General features: G+C 31.7%; 3 protein-coding genes across 4 annotated transcripts; 1 reads left to right on the top strand and 2 right to left on the bottom strand.

Annotated features, from left to right (window-relative positions):
- Positions 1–419: 419 nt before the first annotated feature.
- LOC100306564 (uncharacterized) lies at positions 420–1866 on the top strand. 2 transcript variants are annotated; one of them, XM_003520558.5, is made up of 3 exons: positions 420–516; positions 1373–1480; positions 1559–1866. In XM_003520558.5, the coding sequence occupies exons 2-3, from the start codon at positions 1387–1389 to the stop codon at positions 1702–1704; spliced, it is 240 nt and encodes a 79-aa protein (XP_003520606.1). In that variant the 5' UTR covers positions 420–516; positions 1373–1386; the 3' UTR covers positions 1705–1866. The 2 variants fall into 2 exon arrangements, with proteins under 2 accessions (XP_003520606.1, XP_006576293.1); XM_006576230.4 differs by having other exon boundaries at positions 443–516; positions 1378–1480.
- Positions 1867–3929: 2063 nt separating this feature from the next.
- On the bottom strand, positions 3930–10111 carry LOC100813778 (phosphatidylinositol transfer protein 3). The gene is made up of 7 exons (XM_041014295.1): positions 9687–10111; positions 8481–8593; positions 7688–7788; positions 7164–7340; positions 6603–6701; positions 5917–6162; positions 3930–5128 (listed from the first exon to the last, which is right to left on the bottom strand). The coding sequence occupies exons 3-7, from the start codon at positions 7751–7753 to the stop codon at positions 4859–4861; spliced, it is 858 nt and encodes a 285-aa protein (XP_040870229.1). The 5' UTR covers positions 7754–7788; positions 8481–8593; positions 9687–10111; the 3' UTR covers positions 3930–4858.
- Positions 10112–12587: 2476 nt separating this feature from the next.
- LOC100813242 (uncharacterized) lies at positions 12588–16915 on the bottom strand. Its single transcript, XM_003521813.5, has 2 exons — positions 16589–16915; positions 12588–15177 (listed from the first exon to the last, which is right to left on the bottom strand). Exons 1-2 carry the CDS (start codon positions 16593–16595, stop codon positions 13091–13093), a joined length of 2094 nt encoding a protein of 697 aa, XP_003521861.1. The 5' UTR covers positions 16596–16915; the 3' UTR covers positions 12588–13090.
- Positions 16916–25366: the final 8451 nt, after the last annotated feature.

The following is a 25366-nucleotide window of genomic DNA, read 5'->3' as shown; positions in this document are numbered from 1 at the left end:
CTTTGTATTTGGTGCTTGAACCTCAACCAGAAACCATAAAGGAGAAGGAGAAGGGGTTGGATGGCGCGGTGCAGTCGGCGCGGTGCGGTCGGTGGTGGTGGCGCGATGGTGGTGGTTTCCGTTGGAAAAGGAGAAGAAGGGGAAAAAAGGGAAGAAGGTGATGATGTGACCCTGAGGTGTTAGTGATAAGGCATGATGATGTGACACTCCGTCTGTCACGTCATTATTTAACGGAAAAAGACTAGCAGTAGATAGTAAATTAAAACAAAATTTTTTCAGGTACTTAGTTGAAAAAAAATGAATGTTAGGTAGTAATCTGACAATCTATTTTTCAGGTATGAAAAACTTAATTAAACCATTACAAAAGGCTATTTTTGGAAGCAAAAAGAAATAAAAGGAGGTACATTATCAACAAAGGGAGGTATGAATAATAATTGAAAGCGGAAAAGTGAAGTAAAAACGTAGTGTTTCATCTCTTCCATTTCGCTCTATCGCTCAACGGATCTAAGGCTTCAGGTACGAATCCTAACCCTAGCCCTCTTCTCTAAGCTTTCTCAATTTCATCTCTCGCGAGCTTTTATCTCAGATATCTGAATATCTAATTCGATTTTTGCTATTGTTTAATTGATTCTGCCAATTAATTGTGTCGATTTGTGGATTGGATTTTGTGCGAAATTTGATTTCCTTTAAAAAATTTGCCTTTAAATTCTATACGCTGTTGTTTGTGACAATGCCTTACCTTCTCTATTCTATGTACGCTCTGTGGTTCCAATGGATTTTGTTGTGTGAATGTCTTCACTGATACCCTTTAGGTGGTGCCAACAGAAATTTCTGATTAATTTCCTTATGGGTTGTTGGCCTGTACTTTTTACATAATCCCCCATCTTGTGGGCATATTAATGTTTTAGTCTAAAATTGTTGCCACATGTAATGTAGAGTTTTTTCTGTTGACAATTGTCTTTTGATGTACACAATCTGCTTTGACTCCTTGTGGTTACTGTTTTCTTCAATCAATTTTGGATTTTTATATTTGTTCATGATTCATATCCTTGTTTCTCCGGTTGTTAGGATGTTTAGCATTTAGCATGGAGTTAATTTGTCAAAGGGACTTCCATTGTTATGCTCTTGAGTTAGTAGGATCTTAGGAATTTGTTGCTTTACCATATTGGCTGTCATGGTTTCATATTCCATGCTTTTAGTGCCTGTGCAGTTGAGTGTGAAATCAACCCTGATCGTTTTTTTTTTTTTTTTTTGCAATTTTCTTGTGTCATACCCTTTGTTTATTTGGATAGGATTGTCTGTCATTCATGTAGTCTTTTTCTTTCTCTTTTGAATTTTGACTTAAATTATTTATTCTTTTTGTTTTGTGTAGTGTAGTCTGTAATCATGTCAGGCAAGTATATCATTTCTGCTATTCTTGGATCATTTGGAGTTGCATGGGTTTGTGATTATTATGTTTCAGACAAAAAGCTATTTGGAGGTAAGTTGTGTTTATCATAGGAATTGATTTGCTTTGTAGCTGTTGCAGCAGTATGTAACTGCTAACTTCTTTCTTCAGGTTCTACCCCTGGAACTATTACAAACAATGAGTGGGCAGAAGAGACTGACAAAAAATTGCAGGCATGGCCTCGTACTGCCGGTCCACCAGTGGTCATGAATCCCATAAGTCGCCAAAATTTCATTGTCAAGTCTCGCGCTGAGTAATAATTTTTGTTGATTGATTTTGAGTTAATTGGTGCTTGGTCATGCCATATGTTTCCATAAATGATGATAATGCTTGAGGTAAAACTCTTACAGTTCAATTAGTGTTTTGAAGTTTAAACATGTGAATGTGTTTACTTGCTAAATAAAATGTTACTTAAGCAATCATGGATTGATTAATGCATATTCATGTATTCAAATTCTGTTAGTCTTTACCTTGGTATGAATGGGAATCAATGCCCAAAATTATGTTTAGCAGACATTTGCAATTTGCCGGCATATCAAATGTTACTGAAGCAATCCTGAATTCATAGATATGTATTTTGGATTCAAATTTTATAACACGTCATTAACCTTATCAACGGGATATGTTACAATTTGTGAATCTGTCATCATATCATGGTGGGGGTACTATGAGAGTGAAGTTTAGAAGTGAAAAATTCGTCAACTTTACTTTGAATCCTAAATACATATGAATTCACTTACGTAAACTTCACTTATGAACTCGTAACAGTTTAAGTATTGGAAAAAAAATATTAGAGTTTACTTTACTTTAACCCAACTATTATTACCAATATAGAATATCAAGTTTACATTCTATATTGGTAACTAAACATATAATTAAGTACAATATTATTAGTTGGATAAAAGTCATTTCAGCAATTAAGGGTTTTCCTTTTAAACTATATAGAATGTGAAGAATTTCATTAATTCAACTGTTGAATTATATATTATTTTCATTAATTATGTTAAATTTTATAAAAATTAAATATTAATAAAAAAATAAAAAATAATTTATATTTTAATATATTTTAAAAATATATATTATATTAATTATGATCTATGAATGAGATATTAAATAATTTTTATTAATATAAAATTTGATAGATATGATCTATATATGAGAAATTATCATCCCATCAATGTGTTTTGAGATAAAATTAATTGAAAGTTATTTAATGGCGTAAGTTATCTTAATGTCATTTTGATTCATCTTTCTATTTGTTTATCTATCTATATGAAAAAGTTATTTTGACCTTAAAGTTTTGTAGTTTAAAATCTAAACCTAATAATTTAATTTATTTACACCTTATAGAACACAACTAATTCGTTGGATTATCCAATACAATGCATTAAATTAACAATTAGCAAAAAAAATGACCATTCACAACATCACTCCATGCCATTTTTTTCTTAAAAAAATCACTTTTCAACTTCGTTCTTTTGAATTTTATCTTCTGAAAATTCAACCGATACAGTTTATTATTCTTTCAAGATTTTAATCACTGAAATTTACCCCGAATTCCAATTGATAATAAAAAATTACAACATGACGATGCCGCTATTAACCATTTTGTGTTAATTTCATATACTTGTCATCTAAAACTAAAAGGTACTAATAAATTAGAAAGTGGTAAACGACAAATTCAGATAGTTGTCCGAATGAAATCAGATAAATAAAACGTTTAGAGAGTAAACTGCACGCGAAATAGAAAATAGAAAAACATTTTTATAATTTACCTATAAATTGCCCCCACGCTCTCTGTATTGAACTATTATTATACTTAACATGAATATCCTTGTTTTCCTTAGATAATATAACAAAATCATCAAGGTCTAACTGAATTGAATAAAATATGTAAATGTTATAAAACATTTGATACTTATTCAATTTTTACGGATAAAATATATATATATATATATAAAAGATCAAGGTGTTATAAAAGCTAACCTATACCAGTCTAATAACACAGCACCTTACATAACTAAAGAAATCACTTTTTGTCCATAAACTATGCTTACCCAGTTATAAAAGGACCAAAAGATTAGCAACCCTTTTTCAATTTTCTTTTTCTCTATCTATCTTTCTTTTCCACTTATGAGAAAACTTTAGTTACCTTATAGATTTAAATATAAATATGTTTTTAGTTCCGGTAAGTTAGCTTTTTTTATTTTTTAGTCTTTGTAAGTTTATTTTTTTAATTTTAGTTCTTGTAAGTTAGCGTTTTTTCAATTTTGGTCTCGGTAAGTTTCTTGATTTATTTTTAATCCTTATAAATTTGTGTTTTTTCAATTTTAGTCCCTTTAAAATTTTATTTTTTTATGTATATCCCACATAAGTTCGCGCTTAGAGGGATCAAAATTGAAAAAACACAAATTTACAAGGATTAAAAATAAACAAAATATCTTATATGGATCAAAATTAAAAAAATACAAACTTATAAGAATTAAAAATGAACATAAATTTTTATTGAGACTAAAATTGAAAAATTACAAACTTACAACTACCCAAAAACAATATATTTAAGCCTAATTTATATTACAATCTCATCGTACTAACTAATTGGTATGATGTATTCTTAAGTTAGATGTTACCCTACATGAATCGTGTTCTTACCTTTCTGTAAAGGCACAACCACTATCCAAGTCTATAATGCTGATCTGATGATGTAATTTCTCCAGCACATTGACACCTCATCATGAACTAGCATATACATCAAAATGGAAAATGCGTTGTCTCTACTAAACTTTGATGTTTATAGGAAAAGGCATTTTTGTGTTAGTATTTCAGGCAGTGAACACATTTAATTAGGACTTGGACCTTAGTACAAGAAAGGATGGTAGGTGGTGTTTCTCATCATAGCTTTTGACATTGAAAAAATAGATATAAAGAATACTGAAACACACCCTATCATAACCCCACTCCAGCATAGAGAGAGGGGAAAAAGTAACATGAAAGAAATCTGAACTTTCTATTTCCTGAGTGCTGGTTGAAATTCTCATTCCATATGAGCCAACTCAAACTTCTTCTCCTTTTCAGTGGAAAAGGTGCATCCATGTATTGATGCCAGCTGCTATGGAGAATGGACCATGTGGGGCATTGGTTGAGAGTAATGATTCAGATGTCACTTTCAAAATTCAAACCAATAGTACAAACTGGTTAAGTTCAGTGTTTGTGTAAAATTTGAATGAGTAATATAATATAGTTAATCCTGCCAAGTGCCTAGTTCTCTTCTAATTCAGCTCTTCATGTCTTTTTTGATTCATGTTGGGAGCAAGGCATCTTCTGATATGGACTACTATCATCATCTTTCTCCAAGTTGGAAAAAACTACTCCATCATTAGATGCTTCATCCTCAGAATCATTGGTTCCTGACTACACCGATTCATGAAATTCGGAGCTTAAAAAACCTGGCGACGATGAACAACATGAATCAAAAACATCAGACATGCTTTTGTCATCTTCTTTCATTTTCTGAGCATAGGCTTCATAGTTGAATCCAACCGTATTTTTCCCACCAAAATAGGATTCCAGCTTGTCCATGTCAAGGTGTTCCTCCATCACCATGCGGCGGCTCCTTGGGTTGTCAGGGTAAACAAATATCACCTTTTTGTAAGTCTTGGGTTCTAGAAATGGTTTCACCATCTGGTACCATGAAAAACATGCTTATAAAACACACAAAGAAAATATAACAACACTAAATTCAAGAGATGTCCATAACAAATTTCAACAGAAAAGGAAAGCAAAAGAAATTCTGGCTTGTCTTTCTATTTATAAATCACAAGACTCATCTGATATGAACTATCATAACTCACTTGAAACTAGTATTACTTCACTCTAATTGGAATAATATTCTCTCAGATTTTATGATTCAGCACAGTGGAACAAAAATAAACCAAAAGTATCTTCAAATTTTCTGTTTCCTGTGGAATTTTTCATTTGGGAAAAAATGTGTTTTTAGTCCCTATATTTTCTGTCAAATGTAACCAAGGTCCTTATACTTTCATATTGATGAATTTGGTTCTCAAACTTTAAAAAACAAGTGGATTTAGTCTCTCCTAAAACCAAGTGGATTTAGTCCTTCCTAACTTTTGAAAACAGGATGAATTCATAGAGATGACAGGCTAAATCAATTTTAAAATTTGAGAACCAAATTCATCAATGTGAAAGTATAGGGACTTTGACCACCTTTAACCAAAAGAATAAATACATTTTTTTTCCTTTTAATTTTTACAGCAGAAACCACAAATACTAAACAAAATAGCCAGGCAATTGAGACAAACTTTTTCCCTATCCATTCATAATCAATATCAGACAACATTAGTAAGCCAATATCATTACATATACAAGTCTCTCATCTCACAAAATCCTCCCACTTCCTTCCCAATGAAAAGGAGACAATGATGAAGACAGGAGATATTGTGATTTCATACCGTCCAAAATGACTCAAACACTTTTGGTGGATTGTAAAAGATTGCAAGGCCCAACCTCTCAGGGTAATGAGCCTGCAGGATTTGAGCAGTATCTCGGACGATCTTCAACGATAAGCATGCTGTGCTCCACCCTTGAAAATCAATAAGCCAAACCATCTGCTCTTCTTGATTGGAACTTATATTCCATATGGCATTCTCCAAACAGTAAATAAGGTACTTGATTTGGGCACATGAGCTGCTTGCACTCTAAATTGGATAAATGAAGTCTTGTCAAAGCATTGAAACTTCATGAGTAAATGGCCATTTTAGTCTTTAAAATTGTGATCTGTTGTCTCTTTAGTCCATAGAATTAACAAAACTAAGAAAAAAAAAACTCTGAAACTGTAATTCATTCTATCTATGTCCCTAAATTTCATCTCTGTAAGTCACATGTTGAATGTAACTTTGGACTCAAACGAGTGAGAAATTACAGTTTTGGGAACTTTTTTTGAATTTCATTAGTTATAGGGACTAAAGTGACAGTAAATCACACTTTCAAAGACTAAATTGGCCATTTACTCAAACTTCAATAATAATGACAATGACAATGACATCCAAACAAGAAGGCTCAACTGCTCAAGTACAAGTGTACAACCATAACAAAAAATGAAATTTGAACTTTATTCTCATCAATTTATATAGACTACCTGAATACCAGGTCTAATAACAAAAACAATCCTTCCTTGCTTGTCCATGTAATCAGCTTTATATAGCCTTCCTCTCTCAGCTTCTTGAGCAACATCATCCTAATTGCATAAAAAGTAAAAAAAGGACAATTGTCTTTCAGTTTCACTTATCTAGTAAACAGTATGCAACTCATCACTAGTTAAAACATTCTTGTCATGCCCAGGAACTCTATTATGTAATTGGCTAAACAAAAAAAAAAAACTTAGACCGAGAGAGTTTCACTGATAAAGCCACCGAAATTACTTATTTTCATTGACTATTAGTATTACAAAATGATTAATCTATCCTAGTTACAGTTAGTACACCTATAAAACTAGATAGTTGATTTTCTTTGGGTTTGAGCTATATATGTATATATCTGAGTTCACAAGTTTTTCCCCAGTAACTGTACTACAAAGCATTTAGAAAACTAGGATATTTAACCAACTTTCATGCTTCATTCTATTCCAAACTGAACTCTAATATATTCCATTTTATTTTATTGAAAAAGATAGATAAAAAAAATAATATTTGATGCACACCCATTGGATCTTCTCTGGCTTGAACTCCAGCCTCCATTTTATGGATCCTTTCAACATCTTTGCAGCCTTCTTAGTATTGTAGTTTCGTGCTCTAAGGTATCTTAGAACTGATGCATCCGAACACAGAGTAGAGAACTTGTCAGCAATTGGACCAATTATCTTTCTAACTTCTCCAATCTAAAACAAACAAAAAAAGGGGGGAAATCAAACATTTTTCCACTTCAAAATTATTTCTCCATAAAATGACCCTCAAACAACCCCATAATTGTAGACTAGTTTCCCTGCTCACCCAAATTGAAATAGAAACTAGGAAGAAAATCAATTATCCTTACTTAGCACCACTGACTCTTGTTAGGTTGGGAATTTTAAGAAAAAATAATTGATTGTCTAACAAATAATATATGAGTACATGCAAATCTTGGATGAAGATAGAAGAATATCAGAGACTACATTGATGTACAATAATAATACATCAAATTTATCACTTCACATTCATAAAATAGGGCTTGATTAATGTCTAGTACCATGGTCTGCTGCTCTTCAGGAGATAAAGTTTTTTCAGCTTCTGATTTCGATCTCTTAAACGACATCTTTTCTTTTCAAATCCCAATCAAGCTAAAACATCCTGAAATATGAAAAACCAACAAAATAAGCCTTTTTTTTTATCAGCAAATGTTAGTTGTTAATTTATTAGTTTTTTGTTAGCAGGGGGATTCAAATCCGCGACTTATCCCTCCCTCTCTTCACCCTTTACCACTAAGTCAACCTTATATCTTCATCAAAATAAGCCTTACTTCTAGGTGTTTGCCATGAGTGCATGAATTGAAAAACTGCTACAAAAATCCCATTATACTCTAGTTAATTGCTATTAAATAGACAGCTTCAACTTAAAAGGCATATTGGTTTTAAATTTGGGATTAAAATTCCCAAAATCACCATATTGCAATTGCATATGTACTAATGAAATTGATGAAGTATTTTCAATTCATTAAACTTATGTTGATTATGTCCCACTGATTTAATGGTTGTCTTCTTATCACTGTTTCATGTTAGCATGGTTTAAAAGGTAAGAAAATCAGAGAAGAACTCATTTGCTATTTGCTAAACTTTCTTAAAGGTAGAAAAAAAAAATCTCTTTGTGTGATAACTAATGCAAAGACAAGTGAAAAAAAAGAAGAATAAGATTTTCGCCACCTCATACCCAATTCCCTGAAAAAGAAAAGGAATCTGAAAGGGTTAATGGTAGTAATAATGCCCCATAATCCCTCTTTTGCCACAAATTTGAAGAAAAGAATATGCAAGAATAGCACAGTTCACCTTCTGAACCTAATGAAGAAAGAAAAATACCAGCGCTTTGATATTATCTTTTGGCACAAGATCTCTAAGCTTCTTGGATCTTCTTTTTGTCTTTTGTTATGCCTAAAAATGATCTGGAAAATATTACACAAATAAAAAAAAACGGTCATAACAGAGGATATATGTGATTATAGGATAACAAAATACATGTCTATCCATGACTGATGATTAATATTGCATTGCTGGGACAATTATAGGTGTCATTTGGATCATGAAAAATGACAAGAAAAGAATTAAAGAAAAGTAGAAAACGGATGGCAATGCATTTACAGAGTTTCCTCAACATATTACCAGGACTAAGTAGTACCATTTTTGTTTCAAACACTGTTCACAATCTAGCTCATTCAATTTACCATTGTTTACTCTATTGGTTCATATTCACCACGAAGCATCATTTTCTCTACAAACATAAATCAAATGAACACACACACACCCTATCCACAAAGCATGAACTCAGAACCCCCCCAAACCCCAAACTAGAACCAAGTTTCCTACCACGACTATCTCAAACTCAATGAACTTGGAGAGTTTTAACATTGGCCAAGAACAAGCTATCTAACCACAGGCCAAAGAAAATACTAGTATTTGTCTACAATTTATTTAAGAGTAAAATATATTTTTAATCTCTCAAAATATTTCAAAATGTTCTAATTTTAATTCCTATATTTTAACAAGAGAAACGTGATTTTTAATTCCTAAGGGACTAAAATCACATAACTGTAAATGTGTTTGATGTAGGAAAAAACCTAATGGACCAAAACCATGTTACTTTTAATAAACGTGCTTAATAATGGAGGAAAAAAAATATTAAATTTTTATAGAGATCAAACTAAAATTTCAAAATATTTTGAGGGACTAAACATAATTCTAGTAGTCTTCATTTAACTAGAATCTACTCAATTTTCATCAAACAAGCAAGACACATCATTGTCTGCACCAATGCAGCCAATGCATGAGTTCTTTTCTTATGGTATTATACTTCAATCAAAATTGGAAGAACCATCTCATCCACTTGTTGGAAGAACCATCTATAAAACAACAAATTAAAATTCAAGCAATAATGACACAAACAAAGAAAGGAGTGAACATTATGGCAATAAATTCCAACAACTACTACAATCAACAAAGGGATAAAATAAAACACAGTTCAATTCTTTAGTAATAGACCTTGTTTCACAATTTTCACGAGTAATATGCCTCAGCAGCACTCTTGTGTGACATTATTACATAGAATAACGTAATTCCTTAGCATTTTTATTGCTTTGGTCGACTATGATTCAGCTCAACAAGTTTCATATTCATCCCACAAGATCATTAAACAAACAAGGGTAACCAATTATTGTAGCCAAATGTTGATCACGTAAATATTAATAATGCACCCATCACAAATGTTACGCTGGCGTAGAAAAATCAAACAATGGCGTCATGGACTCTTCACGAAGCCTAACAAAAATGGAGAGAAAAAAAGAGAGAATATTTATAATAAAAAAAAAAAACGTTGAGAATTTAAGAGAAGAATTAGGATCACGAAGAGGAAGAGAGGGTGAGGAAGGACACGTGGCATGCACAGAGAAGCGTAAGAACGTAAACAGTGGAAAATAGGCTCTTTAGATGCGGAAAAGACAAGAAATAATAAAAGAACATAAAAAAAACATGAACATCAGTAGACAGTAATGAATCGAATAAGATGAAAAAAATGGGATTTAAGAAATTCGATTAGGGGTGTCTAGCAACCAATTCAAACTGTTAAATTAATTATTAATTAAAAAAAAAGAACTCCAGTAAATTGTTAATAATAATTATATGATCAAAGATTTGATTTCTGGTCCGAGCATAAGGAAAAATATTTGTTGGAAAAAGTGAGTTCCTTAAATCAATCTTTGGACATGGGTGAATTAGTTCTTGACTCTCGACTCATGGATACACCGGATTCATCCAACAAACAGGAACATTTTTTTCATTTGATTTGATTTTTTTTTTAGTTTTTGTGTTTAAAATTGAATTGAACCACAACATAACTGATAAAAAGAAATGAACCACAACATATATTAAATGTATGTTATTCTTTAATTTTATCCTCTCACAATATATCAAAGTAGTATTTTATGATATTGGTATCCACCAAAATAGTTTAAATCGTGTTAGCCAAGGCCAAAGTAATTAAAGGAAAATATGGAATGCGCACGATCATCACATGGAATGTTAATGCTTTTGCTTTCTTGTTCGCAAATGTAAAAGGACTTAGAGTGGTTTGTGTGTGCTACAGTTCTAGTATCTATTTTTAGATGATATTAGTAAAATATTTATTAAAAATTACAGTTTTTTAAATTAATTATCTCAAGTAAAAGAAACGAGTAGATCTAATCAAAGTCATCCAAGTGCAAGAGGCTGGAGTTTGGCTTCATAAACCTGTGCCTTAGAAATGATGCAGCAGCACCTTATTACTTTTGATTGGTTTTGTAGATATTTTTATTTAGAAAAAAAATGATTACAGCTACAATGCATAAACTTCCTTCCAAAAAAAAAAACGTTAATAATTTGATAAAAATTAGTTGTCTAGTCATAATACTCTTTGTTAACTACTTTGATAGGTCATTCACCAAAAGAACTACTTTTGTTTTCAATTAACTAAACTTTAGACAAGTGAAATTTAGTCATTGTTAATTTTATTTAACATGTGTTAAAATTTTGCCTCCCCTCCTCTCATCTTTTTTTTTCAACAAAACTTTAAAAGTACATTACGATTAAGTGCTTATAACCAATGTTTTAAAAAACAGACTAAACCGTCCAATTCAACCAGGAATCAACCTACTAATTGATCTGAACACTCTTAAAAATTAGAGCATTTTAGAATCGATGAAAACCGATTAACCCGGCTCAAAACCGATGAAAAGTGGGTTGAACTAGTACAAAAAATTGATATCGAACTGATCTTCTTAATTTTTATTTTTATTTTATGTTATATGTTTTTAGTTAATCTATTTTTTTAAGATAAGTAAAAATACAATTTAAATATTTTAAATATGTATCAATTATTTTGTTTACTATTATTAAATTTTAACAATAAACATATATTTAGTTATTTATATTAATTAATATTCACTTCATCCCTAATTATAAGGTCATTTCAACTAATTCATGCCCCTTAAGAAAAATAATTATCGCATTAAATTTGTCAATTATTTGTACTATCATTTTAAAATTATCCTTTTATTCTCTCTTCTATCCACTTACTTGTTTCTCATTAATGTTTAGATAGAAAATAATTAAATAAGAGTATGTAGAAAAAAAGTAGTTAATACATCTAGAAATTAAAAAAAGATCTTATAAAAAGGGACAAACAGATTATTTTAAAAAATCTTATAATTAGGAAATAAATGAGTAATTCTTTAGGTCTTAAATTTTTGCAAGTCTAAATTTTTTTATTACTTAAATATTATATAATATTAAAAAAGTAAAAACAGTTAAATTCAATTCATAGTATTCAACTATGATTGAATCATTAAACCTTGAACTAGTGTCTTCATCAATTCACTCTTCGATCCGATTTCAAAAACCTTACTTATAACACTTGTCCAATCAAAGTTTAAAATTTTATCTGAGTCATCATTAAAATAAAGTAAAATTCCAATTTTGATTAAAGTATAATACCATAAACGCCTAAAGAAAAAACACAAGTTTTATCCTTTTTTCTGGTTGTCCACTTGTCCCTTGTAAAACTACATTTGCTATTTGGCAGCTATTCATTTAAGTAATTCCAAGAAGGACTAGAGAGGTAAAGAAGAATTCTAATGCATGCACGAGCAAAAGTAGAAAAGCAAGCCTTAAAATTAAGCAAACAAATACTGTTAGTTTCTATGGTGTTATTATTCATTGATTCCCTTTAAACTTTAATCGGTTAAATTTTCACAAAGTTAAAAACAATCTCGTCCCAAAATTGCATTTGCACCTACTAGACTGATGCAGGAAAGAACATTAACTTCCATCAAGAAATTTCACACTAACACTGAATGAAGATGTATGTAAAAAATGAAAAAGAAACTGAACGAACACAAGAAAAACAACACATTTACAGAATAGGATTATATGCCATGTGCAGTTTGTACCGTTCAGAATGGCCAGGAACCAAGCAACTGCACAAACACCATGCATTCTAGAAAGACCTTTTTTATCTTTACAAATGAATGATGTTATCAATACAGCTTGATTACTTCAATTAGAAACTCAACACCAGAAAAATGAAATGGAAAAGAAAGCTGTTAAAGTCATGTTTTGGCTCCTCAAAATGAAGGAATGCCTATTCTTCATATACCCAAATATGCCACCAATCAAGTCTCAAGATTTATAGAAGATATAGAGCAGCCAGCCCAACCTATACCAACAAGACCAATCACGATATGCTCGTTTCATGGAATGCACTAACCATTCCCCAAACCAATTGTTCAAGGAATACAAATGCATGAGCATCAGAGATTAAATATTGACTTTCCACCCAAAAGTCCAAGCATTGCAATGAGAAACACGTTAAGATGAAGAGTTTTCATTTCTGAAATTGTACCCAGTTTAAAAGCCTAGCCCGTTCCATCGATTTCCTTTCCATGATCATCTTCGCGAATATTTCGCCTCAACCTTCTCAGCCATATGTCATAGTCCATGGGATATGGTGTCCCACAGAGACTGTCAACATAATCAGCAAAAGCTTTCAGCACAGTGGAGATATCACCAAGCTTCTGCTGAATTAATCTCCTTGACCAAGATGTCTCTCTCCACTGTAGCGCTCCCTCTACTGAATCTAGATCAGGGAAAACTCCACCACATGAATAATAAAGCATATAAACTAGGCTTTCCGCATCTGAAGCGGAGCATAGCTTTCCTTCCTGAAGTGCATAAGTAGATGAGAAATGAAGATTCATGGCAGGGCGATCCCTATCTTCAAGAATGGCATGGCCCCATCCAATTAGAACAAAATAAGGGTGCCTCACACCAGACTTTACACAGATCACATTCTCTGGCCTGATGTCTCCATGCCGAATTCCAGCAGAAGCAACAGTTGAAAGCGCTGATAAGCAATCATGGCAACATCTGATAGCTTCATCTGAACCAAATTGCCCTGTGCGTACCATTTCAGCTACTGTTTCACCAACTGGACTGGTCACAAGAATAGGGGTCCCACACCAAGGGTGATCACAATTTCCACCAGAGCTGGGCCGGCGACAATGGCCTGGGTGTATGATCCTACCAGAGGCACTCAATTGAGGCAGATATTTGCTTGATAGACCTTTCTGCTTCATTATAGTCAATACTTTGGTCTGCCTCTGAACTTGATACCATAAATTCATATCTTCCCATGCTGGTTCCAGCTGGGACGGATGAGAACCCACGTATAGGAACAGATTTTGTCCTGGGTCTTCAACATGAGATGCAATGAAGTATGTCAATTCACTAGTGTTGATTACCTCTTTTATCTGATAACCCTTTTGCCAATCTGAATCCTCCAGCCATAATATGGTTCCTTCTGTTATCATTGACTCTTTGGAATCAACTTTGACAGAATCATCCTGAACTTCAACAATTTCAGGGGAAACACTACGTTGCTGGTATCGAAATAGGCCATTTCCATTTACACCTGTATCTCCTAACTGCCTCTCAACTCTTCTTGTTTGGAGGCGTGAACTATGGTCAGCAGCTAAATCCTCGACAGAGTGCTTGGGCATTCCAGCATATTGCACAATACAGTGGAAGGTTGCAAATAGCACCTGAAGAGCACCGATATCTCCCCAGTTTGCATTTCCAAGTTTGTTCCAGATCCTATCAATTGGAGAAACAGAAATTCTAGAATGATTTTTTACCCATTCAGCAGCACATTCATAAACATTTTTCATATCAAAATTGAGCTTATTTACATCTCCTTCAACCTTTACAACACCCCCGTATTGAGAATCAACAAGAAGAACAAACACTGTGCTTGGATCTGGAAAGAAACTCAGTCTACTTAAACTCCTTGCCAATAGCATTCGAAGAGCATAAAATAGAGCTTCTCCAAGAACTGATGGAGAAGGCTGGCGGTCACTGCCAACAGCATGGCCTCCAATATCAGGCCTTAGCAGTGCCAATTCAAGGACATGATCCCATTTTCCATGAGGATGTCTAGGATTATTCAGCAATATACCAGTGCCACAAAGACCTCCAAGCCTTCCATTTGCAATTGCCTTTTCAGCCTGATAAAACTTCATGTTGGCATTATACAGACAATCCACAGAAAAAGGCATGGGCTCATCTTGACTCCAAAATGCCTCCCACAAGCCTTTTATACTTGCATGTAGAAAATCTTCAATAGCAAGATAAGCTGTTGCTTCTACAGCATCAGATGTAGAAGCATGAACAGCATTGGGCATTCGTGTTAGCTGCTGAAATGAAATTCCTTCCAATGCATAATCAAATTTTTGAAGTTCAATCAACTCAAATGGAACATCAAATGCCTGCTGTTTCAATTCACTTTTTTCTGTTACAGATTCAAACCAATCTACAAGTTTTGCAGTCAGGCTGTCACTTTCAACAAATTTATAGAAGAACTCCTTCTGATTTCGAGGCCTACCCCCCGATGATACACTGGACCTCTTTGTCCCAGACCCTACTGATTCCTGGTCTGGGGATCTACCTGTAGACAAGTATTCAAGTATCCAAGTTCATTAGTATTACTATTTATAGTTCATTTTTATGTGAAGATAGTAAAATCAGGCCTTCATTAGTTTAAGTTGAAAAGATAGCAATAGTTCTCAAGTGATCCAAAATTTCAGAGATAAAAAAGTAATGCATAAACTGACAGTAGAAATTCAATATAGAAAACTGAAAAATGTGGCATATTCACTTATAACTAGATGTGGAAGCCCACAACCACTATATCATTTAGTAAAGTGACATCAAAACAATCAAACATAACAAATCCATCCTGGAGAGGCTCCTTCTGGAAGATTCCATTTTAATAGCTGTTCCCTCTCAAAAAAAAAAATTTAAAAAAAAAGTGGATGGGTTTTTTTTGGGGGGCAGGGGTGTGATTTAAAACAACACCACTTCCTTTTTTGACAGGTAAGCTTGACAAATAATACCCCTTTCATTATATGGTCAGATTTAACATATCAGCTTATCTAATGTGAATTTCCTTTAAGTCAGAAGTTAAAAAATAATGTGGTCCCACAGTTCCAGCTGAAATACAATTACCAACATCCCTCGATAATAAGGAAATTTCATAGCCTTTATGTTCAGTCAAATTAAGGTATACAAAACTGAGGTCCTAGCATTACTAATTTAAATTTAATTATCTGCAGTTGAATTAGATGACCACAGCTTGGTCTTTCCCAAAAGCCTAATGCATCAATATAAGCTTAAAGTCCACATGGCTCTCAAGAGGCAACCATTCATATTGTGTGTGAAGAACTAATGAACCATATCCACCAACAAGACCCTGTTTGGATAAGTTTCTCCAAAAACACTTATAAAAGAAGAAAAAAATGAAATAAGCTTTTTCCACAAGCAAAAAATAGCTTGTGTGCAAGTTAAAATAAGCTTATTGGAGAAGCTAAATTTTGGAGCCAAAAGGCTGATTTTAACATATGCATAGCTAATTTTAGACTATGGGAGAAAGTTTATTTCATTTTTCCTTCTAATTTTTTTTTCTCTTGCGGGTGAATATAGAGAAACTTATCCAACCAGGACCTTTGAGAAGAACAATACAGTGTGACCAATTCCACAACTTAAGCAAAATAACAGAAACACCCTAAAGTCCTTTGTTGAATTGCATCATCAATTTCTCAAAGCAAAACCTCCCCACGCCCACAAAAGTTTCTAATCGAAGAATGCAACCACAAGCACAATTCAAACAAATACACACACAAAAACGAAAAAAAAAAAACAGAATTGAAAAAGAAATATAACAAACAAGAAAGAGAAAATAATGCAAAGTGAGCGGAGTCAATCCCAGCAAAGAGTAAATGAATTCTAGTCAAAGCAGAGTCAAAGGAGAGAGAATTTAGGGTTCAGAAAAACAAAAAAAGGAAGATGAAGAATGATACCTTGCATTTTTCAGTGTTATAAGCGGGTACAACAAAGCCTTCAGATCTTCACCTCTTTGTTTTTTTCTCTCCAAATTTTTTTTAAAAAATTCTCTTTTGGGGGGTTATGAAGTACGCAGTTTAGCAGAGGAAGACGCAGATCGAACCGATCCACCACCAGGTTGTGATGGTTTTCGCTACAGTTTTGGGAACCATGGCAAAAACACAAACAAACGGTGCTATTTTGTTATCGTTACACAAAGTTATGTCGCCTATTGGTAAAGATATTTGAGCTTTTTTTTTTCACTTTTTCAGTTTGCTCATGCGTGTGTTAGTTTTGTGCTGTGTGAACTGTACAGTACAATACTACTACAATACAACAGGGCATTACCCATTGGTGGGTGTTTATTATTATTTTATAGTTTAATTACAGGTGTTTATAATTTTATCATTTAGTTTTTATAATTTTAAATTTTAATTCTTATACTATTTTAATTCTTTTTTAGTTTCTGTAATTGAAAGTAATTTTTTTATTCTTATTATTTTTTTAAGTTTCTATAATTTGAAAGTATTTTTTTAATCTATATTTTATATTTTAATTCTATTTTAGTCTTTGTCATCAAAGTATGAGTAATATTATCAATTACAAAAATATTAACAAATAATTCGTAACTAATTTATCGTAAGATAATTTATAATAAATAAATAGTTGATAATTTATAATTAATATGTAACTAATTATTTTTATATATATTTTTTATAATAAAGACTAAAAGGTATACAAACTAAATAGACTAAACAAATTATTTTCAAACTATAGAAACTAAAAGAGAATTAAAATATAAATTATAAGGCTTAAAAAGATAATTTTTAAACTATAAAAACTAAAAGAGAATTAAAATATAAAATATAAAAACTAAAAAAATATTACTTTCAAACTATAAGAATTGAAAGATACGAATCGTAAAATTATGGAATCAAATAAATAATTTAATCTTATTTTATTAGTATTATTATTATTATTATTAAGTTAAGATTTTAAACTTTTATATCCTCCAATTTCAATTATACTCTAGCTATTCCTATAAATTTTGGTTTTTGAATTTAAATTTCAAATTTATTATTCATTCCTAAAAGTGTATTTTACATAAATCAAATAAACAATCTTCCCCTCACAAACTCATTGTGTAGTAATAATAATTTATTAAAGTATAAATGCATGGGGTAGTAATAATAATTTCCATTCTCTTGATCTTGTTAATAAACAAATTCCTTGGTGTTGTTTTTTTTAATTGGGGACATAGGGTCTCAGTGTCAGCGACTCCTGTTTTTCTTTTTCTTTTTCCGGGGTGTTATTATTATATTTAATAAAAGTGGAAATTACGAAAGGATTAGTTTAGCACTTTAGTGCAATTGAGAGAGAGGTGACGGGAATGAAAGCGACGTTTTGTTCTTTGTTGTGAATTTTTTTGGTTAGCTTTTTATCTTTTAGGTTCCAAAGGGAGAAAGAGTCAATGACAAGGGTTGCTTTCTTAGACGAATAATTGGACCCCCTACGGTTAAAATAAGAGGAGTGGCCGTCCATTGGGAAAAAAAAAAGAGGAAATAGCGGTGGATTGTGATTTGTTTTGTTTGTGGCATTAGTTAGAGTGGACAGAGTTTAGCATGTCTCTCACACTATTTTTTTACCATTACATATTTTAATTTTTTTAAGTAACATTTGAGTTTTTTACTTTTTTATTTTTTAGTTTCTTTTCTCTTTTTCTTGATTTATCCTTATCTTTCTTGTTAAATAATTATCTCTCAACTACTTGCATCAAAGACACCTCTTTGGACCATCGAACAGTGCCTCTGAAGATGATTTTTGACGACGACAAGTCATTCTTTTTTCTCTTTTTCTTGTTTTCCTCTTTTTTGTCTCCCCAACCACCCCCACAACTCCATGAATTCAAAGCTCTTGGAAGACAAATAACCTTTCTTTTACAAAGAGATGTACCTTAGCCAAAGCGATTATTGTTGCTCTTCCGACGTATATCATGCAAATGGTTCTTCTCCTAAATCAGGATTGTAATAAACTAGAGGGCCTGAATAGGAGTTTTTGTGTGGGATAAGTCTTCGAATCATCTGAGATGTCACTCGATTGGTTAGAATACATTTTGTCATGAGAAGGATGTTGATGGTTTGGGATTTCATGATCTAAAACTTTTTAATTGTGCTCTTGTTATGAAATAGACTTGGGATTTGGTGATTGATCATGATGCTTTGTGGGTTTGAGTTTTAAAAGTAAATATAATTGTGATGATCATTCTTTACCTTCTATTAGACGTATGAATAATTGTTCAGATGTTTGACGAGAAATTTTCTTAGTCTGGAATTTTGTTCTTTTGGGATGTAGGTGAGTTGATGGAAATGGGAAAAGGATTAGGTTTTGGAAAGACAGATGATTGTCATTTGGTCTTATTATTTTTAAATTTCTTATTCAGAACCCTTCTTATAGTGAAGTAAATTTATTTATAAGTGATTACATCAAAATAGAGGGTTTTAGGATATTTCTCATTTCCAGCATTTTATCCCTGTTTGGTTGTTGGCAAAGATTGTTGGTTGTGTTTCACCTCACGAGACATTGGGGAGGATCACATTAGTTGAGCAAATACACTAGATGGTGGATTTACTACAAAGTTTACTTATTTTTTGCTTAAAGGTGAGGAAGTTCATGGGGTAAGTGGTATTTGGAAGCACGTTTGGTCCCTGGATATTCAACCTCATGACCATTGTTTCATTTGGAAAGATGTGCGTAAAGGAGTTGTGATTAATGTGTTTCAATGGGGAAGCGGGTTAAGCAACAAAGCGAGTTTGGTAACAACTCTTTATGTCTTCTTTGTCCTATGAAGATGAATCCATTCTATATTTGTTGTGAGGCTGTGAAAAGGTCCAAGTCATTTGGTTCAAACTTTTTCCTGATGTCGATAACAACTTCTTTGACATGGATGTGTTGGATTGGTTTTTGCAAAACCTGAAATCTAAGATTGATATTAATGAGGGAGCTATTTGGAAGACTATTTTTCTATGGGAGTTCATCTCATTTGGTTTTCTCATAATAAACATGTGTTATTCTGAGAATGATTTTGGTGGGGACTCTTTATAGCTCGTGATATTCGAGCAAGGGCATGTTTTCAGGAGGGGTCACAGGTAGTAAACAATTGACGCCCTTGGCTTAAGTTCCTCCTAAGTCTGGTTGGACTAAGATGAATACAAATGCATCAGTTAGAAGTCCTAACCAACAAACAACATATGTTGATGCTTTTAGAATGTCAAATGGGACATGGTTCACATGTTTTGTTAGGAACCTTAGGTCCTTTAGTGTGCTAATGACAAAACTTTGGGGTGTCCCAATTGCTCTTCAGGTAGCCTGGTTTATGCATATTAATACATTTATGTAGATTGTGATTCAAGAATGGCTATGAACTTTGTCTTGCAAGGAGTGCATCATGGACACCCTTTCAGGTCTATAGTTGAAGTTATTAAGTGGTGGATCCAAAAAGATTGGCAAGTTCAAATCTCTCATGTTTATACAGATGAGAATGTGTTAGTTGATTGTTTAGCAAGCTTAGCTCATGACTATGATTTGATTTGCATATTTTTTAGATAGCCCACCTGTTGGCTCTTTGTTTTTTCTTTTGAAGGATGTTATGGGTTTAACCACATCCCATAGAATTTGTGTTTAGTATGGTTTAGGTGTTTTGTCATCCTTAATATCAAAAAAATAAAAAAGGAAAAATGAATTGAGAAGGAGACAAATTATTTGATTGAAATGAAATAGGAATAAGGATGCCTAAATTTAGGTGGACCCATCAAAAAACATTTCCTTCTTACTATGACATAAAATAAAGCAAAGGTTCTTATTTCAAATTGATATTTCTATATAAATCCTTCAAAATTGACATTTTCAATGGACTTCTCATGCCTTAGTGTTCTTATTGTTCTTCTTTATCTTATCATTTGTTTGTATAACCTTGATTTTGGTTTCAAGATTCAAGACTCATCTTGATTGATGGTTGCCTAGCTATGAATTAAATTTGGTCGATAACATTAGAAGTTGAAGGAAAACTTTATGATTAGGCTTGCGGTAGGGTGTGAAAATGGTTGGTGGTGTTTATGGTGATGCTTTTTTCATGCATGTCATTTAGGAGAGTGTTACTTTTTTCTTAATCCAAATAAAAATGTTTAATAACTAAACAAAACTATAAAAACTGAACTTTTTTTTAACTGAATCAAATTGTTTTTTTAACAATTCAATTTGGCTTTGGCAAACCATTTTCCTATTCTAATAAGTTAAGAAAGAAACATTTTTTGGTTTAATTATTTGTGCTATTGTATAATACATGTTTTATGCTACTTTCATGCATTTCATGAGTATGGCTAGGTTTTCCTAATTCATGAAGTTTCAATATTTTTGCTTTAGTTTTAAGTTCATAGATGTTGTTTTATCGCCAATAAATAAACAATCTGACAGTGAAATTCAATCCAGACAGTTTAGTTTGGTGCATACATACATTATGGTCATAAGGACTCTCACTCTCTACTAGAACATTGAAAGAGTGAAAGGAGCATCATGGAAGCATTCACTTGATTGTTTTTTTGGAATCTTCAACTTGATATTTGTTTAATTTCTTCTCTGCATTGTAATTGTTATAGTTGTATTAAAATTACACTTAATAGGTAAAGACTTATTATTGTTTTTAAACCATGATGTCAAGTTTTTTATTTATCAAATGTAAGAGTATTTAAAAAATTAGATAAAATTTAATGTTCGTTGTAATATGATTTTTCAAAGATGGCTATGAATGTGAGTGCAACAATGTGATAAATGTTTGACAGTAAAATTCAAGAGTACTTTACTTAAATGGGTTGAATTTTTAATTCAATTACCAAGCTAGGTCGGATGGATGATGAGTTTTAAGGATTATTTTATTTAATTTTAAAAAAATTTAAAAAATTAAATTAAAATGATTTTGTATTAAAGAAATATGCGAATTATTTTCTTACTATAAAACAAATATACGACACATAGACAAGCCATAACGATTGTGTTTTCTCAATTCTCTCTTTAATAGAAACGCATACACAGACACAACAAAATACTATTTTTTTAATTTTATAAATAAAATTTAATGTATTTTTTTTAATTAGTGTGGTTGGTCGTGTTTTTAGAAAAAAAAAAAATTATTCAAAGTTTGGTTGCCCATAAATCAAGTGCTTAAAAGAAAAAAGTAACTTTAAAACTAAACTATCCCTTATATTCACAATGATTACTTGTTTGAAGAAAGTTGTTGGTTTTTAATTGTGTGAAATTATCCATTTTTTTACAAAATTTATGTACCCGTAACTAAGATTAACATGAGAGAGAAATAAAACAAAATTTGTTATATTCAACATTTACATTTTTTATCAACAAAATTTCTCTATAAAAAATTCAAAATTAATTTTAAAAATTGGAAATTGAAAATTAAATTCATTTTGTATCAAATTAATTATGCCAATATATTTGAATGATTTTCTAAAATCTTAATTAGCTATTTTTAACACACTACAAAATCCTTAATATTGTCTTGAAGTATAAACAAATCTTGAGTATCACTATTTTTTCATATAATTTTAAAAATTTCAAATAACTATTTATTTTAGCATGAAATTGGTGTGAAATATTTCCTAATTTTTGTTGAGAAATATGATTAGCTACTTTTAGATGAATCTTTCCTCTCAATTATATTATATTATGTTGGCAAAATTACACTTTTGGTCCCTCACTTTTACTCCAATTTCGCATTTGGTCCCCCGATAATTTAATTCACAAATTTGGTTCTTTTTCTTTTTATAAATTCTTGTAATATTAGTCCCTAGATACCTCAATTGGATATTGATCGTTAACCTCAGACGTTGACTGTCACGTGTCAACGTCTAAGAAGTTCCCTAGACAGACTTGCATTTTTTTATCCAATTGCGCACAAAAAGTATGAATTTTTCGTTTTGCTCAGATACAAAGCAACCCCACACAGAGGAAGACAAAAAACAACATCCCAAGAAACCCAGCAGAACACCTCCCAAGTTCCGATCAAATCCATTCAACCCTGTCTCTTCACTTTCTCTCTCTACCTTTAATTTCCCATCTTTTCTCACTTCCCCCAAACCTATTTCTACTCTCGCTGATTAGGGTTTCTTCATTTCCTTCTCCAAATGCGCTAGATTGGCACCTAGAAGTTCAAGTGCATGAAGCTTTGGTGTTGTCCATGGCTATGCTTCACTATAGAAGATGAAGAAGAGTGCAATGTTTCCAAAACCTATGAAGGAAGATGACCTTTTCAGAAACCATGTCATTTTCGATGATGGAAACAATATTAATGGTGGCGACTACAAGCAATTTGCGATTGCACGTGCTAATGCATTGGGCTCGTGGCTCGGCGAGAACAACTCCATCGCGCATTGGGTGGGGTGGGGTGGGGGGGGGGGGGGGGGAGAGGGCCCTCTAGAGAGAAATGGGATTTTGTTGACAGAGAAAGTTTTTTGCCAAGCAACAATCTCTATTTATCCTCAGCGTAAATAAACTGGGTAAAAAAAATGCAAGCCTTTTTAGGAAACCTCTCAGACGTTGACATGTGGCAGTCAACGTCTGAGGTTAACGGTCAATGTCCAATTGAGGCGTCCGGGGACTAACATTGCAGGAATTTATAAAAAAGGGGAACCAAATTTGTGAATTAAATTATCGAGGGACTAAATGTAAAATTAGAACAAAAGTGGGGGACCAAAAGTGCAATTTTGCCTATTATATTTCTTTCATCCATAAGGTTTAAACCTTGCTTCAAATATTTGTGCTCATTTTCATTCAGATCCGCCATTGACATATTAATTAACAAACATCTTTTAATACATTATAAATTACTTTAAAATAAATTTAAACTATATACCAATAAACATACAAATACAAATACATGACAAAATTAGACCACATTTGATTAAAAGAGTGTAATAATATATCAAACAATTTTAGTGTGATAAAAATCAAATAATGTAATAAAAATATAGACACAGACACAATAATGACTGTATTTTTGCTAGTTGACCGTAAAAAAAGTAGAGGTATTAAAAAAACTAAGGGTAAATGATTATTTTTGTCTTTGAATGTGTAATTTGTTGACAAATGAGTCCCTAAAAGATGAAATTATAAAATTTAGTCCCCAAAAGTGTAAAAAATGTAACAAATATATCCAGCCGTTAACTTCTGTCTGTCACTGTTAATAAAATAGCCTACATGATACTAAAAGACGAATTTGTTACTGAATTGATTGCCGATACGGTCATGCTGACTAGATTGGACAAAAATGTCAGTAAGATACTATTTTTGGACATAAATGTTAATAATTTTTTGTTGGACGAAAATATCAATATTTTTTTTATTGGAGGGAAATGTTAGTAATTTTTTTTTGGACCTATTGAACAAAAAATATTAATAAGTTATCATTATTAGATGAAAATGTCAGTAATTTTTTATTGGACCTAAATATCAGTATGTTTCTATTGGACTATCTTATTAGACTCGAAATGTTGTTTCATTTTAGGGTAAAATATAATTTTATGATAAATTTTGGCCATTTTATATCGTTACAAGTAGAAGATTATAATAATCACTTAAAATATATTGACAAACATAATTTAAAACAAACATAATAATAACGATGATATTGATTATTAATCATATTTGTCTGTCACAATAGAAATTATCCAAAATAAAATTGTATCAGTTTATCGAAATAAAACATTGTAACAATGTATCAATCATTACAAATTTTCCAAATTACCCTAAAAGATAAATATATCTCATATTTCACTCATTTGAATCTTGATTATTTTATTAATGGTGAAGGACGGAAGTTAATGACCAGATATATTTGTCGCACTTTTTATACTTTCGGGAACTAAATTTTATATTTTCATCTTTCAATGACACATTTAGCACTGAGTTACACATTCAGGGGGACAAAAGTGACTATTTACCCATTCATATACCCAAAAAGTGGAAAGATGAAAATTCCAAAAATATTATATGACAAATATGTCCATATGTTGATAATTAGAGATGGTCACGACAATCATTTTTAATTCCTTGTGCTACTTAGGTTATCTTATTAACAGTTACAGATAAAAGTTAACGACATAATATATTTGTCGCACTTTTTACAATTTTGAAAATCAAACTTTGTATTTTCATATTTCAGTAACGTATTTATCATCGAATTACACACGTTGAGATACAAAATGATTATTTACCCAAAAACTAATTTAAACACAACTATTTAAGAATCAAACTGAACTACTTTTTTTTATAAAAAAATTGAACCATTTTTTTATATAAAAATCAGAACCATTTTGCAAAAGTATTTATGCTGGTAGAATCATTTTTCAGTTTGATTCAGTTATTTTTGTGTTGGATTGAACCACTTTAGTCTAAGAAGATTCATACTAATAGGAAGTGTAGATGCTTTGTAGGATCTTGATAGTTGTGCAGTGGTTTCAACGTCTCGATACTCTGACGACAGCTTGAGTATTAAAAATTAATGTTATATTATTAATTAATTAATATAATAAATTAACACTCATCATTATCAACAATTAACAAATTAATATGATACCAATAACTTTTTTAGGTGAATATAATAATAATAACTAAAACCAGTAAATATAATATACTTTATTGAAATGATTGAAGTTATAAAATGGGCTTTTTATATTTTTGTTATTTCTCTT

This window comes from Glycine max, chromosome 3 (genome assembly GCF_000004515.6).
Source record: "Glycine max cultivar Williams 82 chromosome 3, Glycine_max_v4.0, whole genome shotgun sequence".
Taxonomy (NCBI): Eukaryota; Viridiplantae; Streptophyta; class Magnoliopsida; order Fabales; family Fabaceae; genus Glycine; species Glycine max.
This window is presented reverse-complemented; position numbering and strand designations above follow the sequence as displayed.

Bases quoted from the DNA above. Each gene is read 5' to 3' on its own strand.
- LOC100306564 (XM_003520558.5), top strand. From the start codon at position 1,387: ATGTCAGGCAAGTATATCATTTCTGCTATTCTTGGATCATTTGGAGTT. The intron at 1,481-1,558 runs GTAAGTTGTGTT...TTCTTTCTTCAG, and splicing joins AGACAAAAAGCTATTTGGAG to GTTCTACCCCTGGAACTATT.
- LOC100813778 (XM_041014295.1), bottom strand. From the start codon at position 7,753: ATGTCGTTTAAGAGATCGAAATCAGAAGCTGAAAAAACTTTATCTCCT. The intron at 6,702-7,163 runs GTGTGCATCAAA...TTATGCAATTAG, and splicing joins AGCCAGAGAAGATCCAATGG to GATGATGTTGCTCAAGAAGC. The intron at 5,129-5,916 runs GTATGAAATCAC...TCATGGTACCAG, and splicing joins TGTTTGAGTCATTTTGGACG to ATGGTGAAACCATTTCTAGA.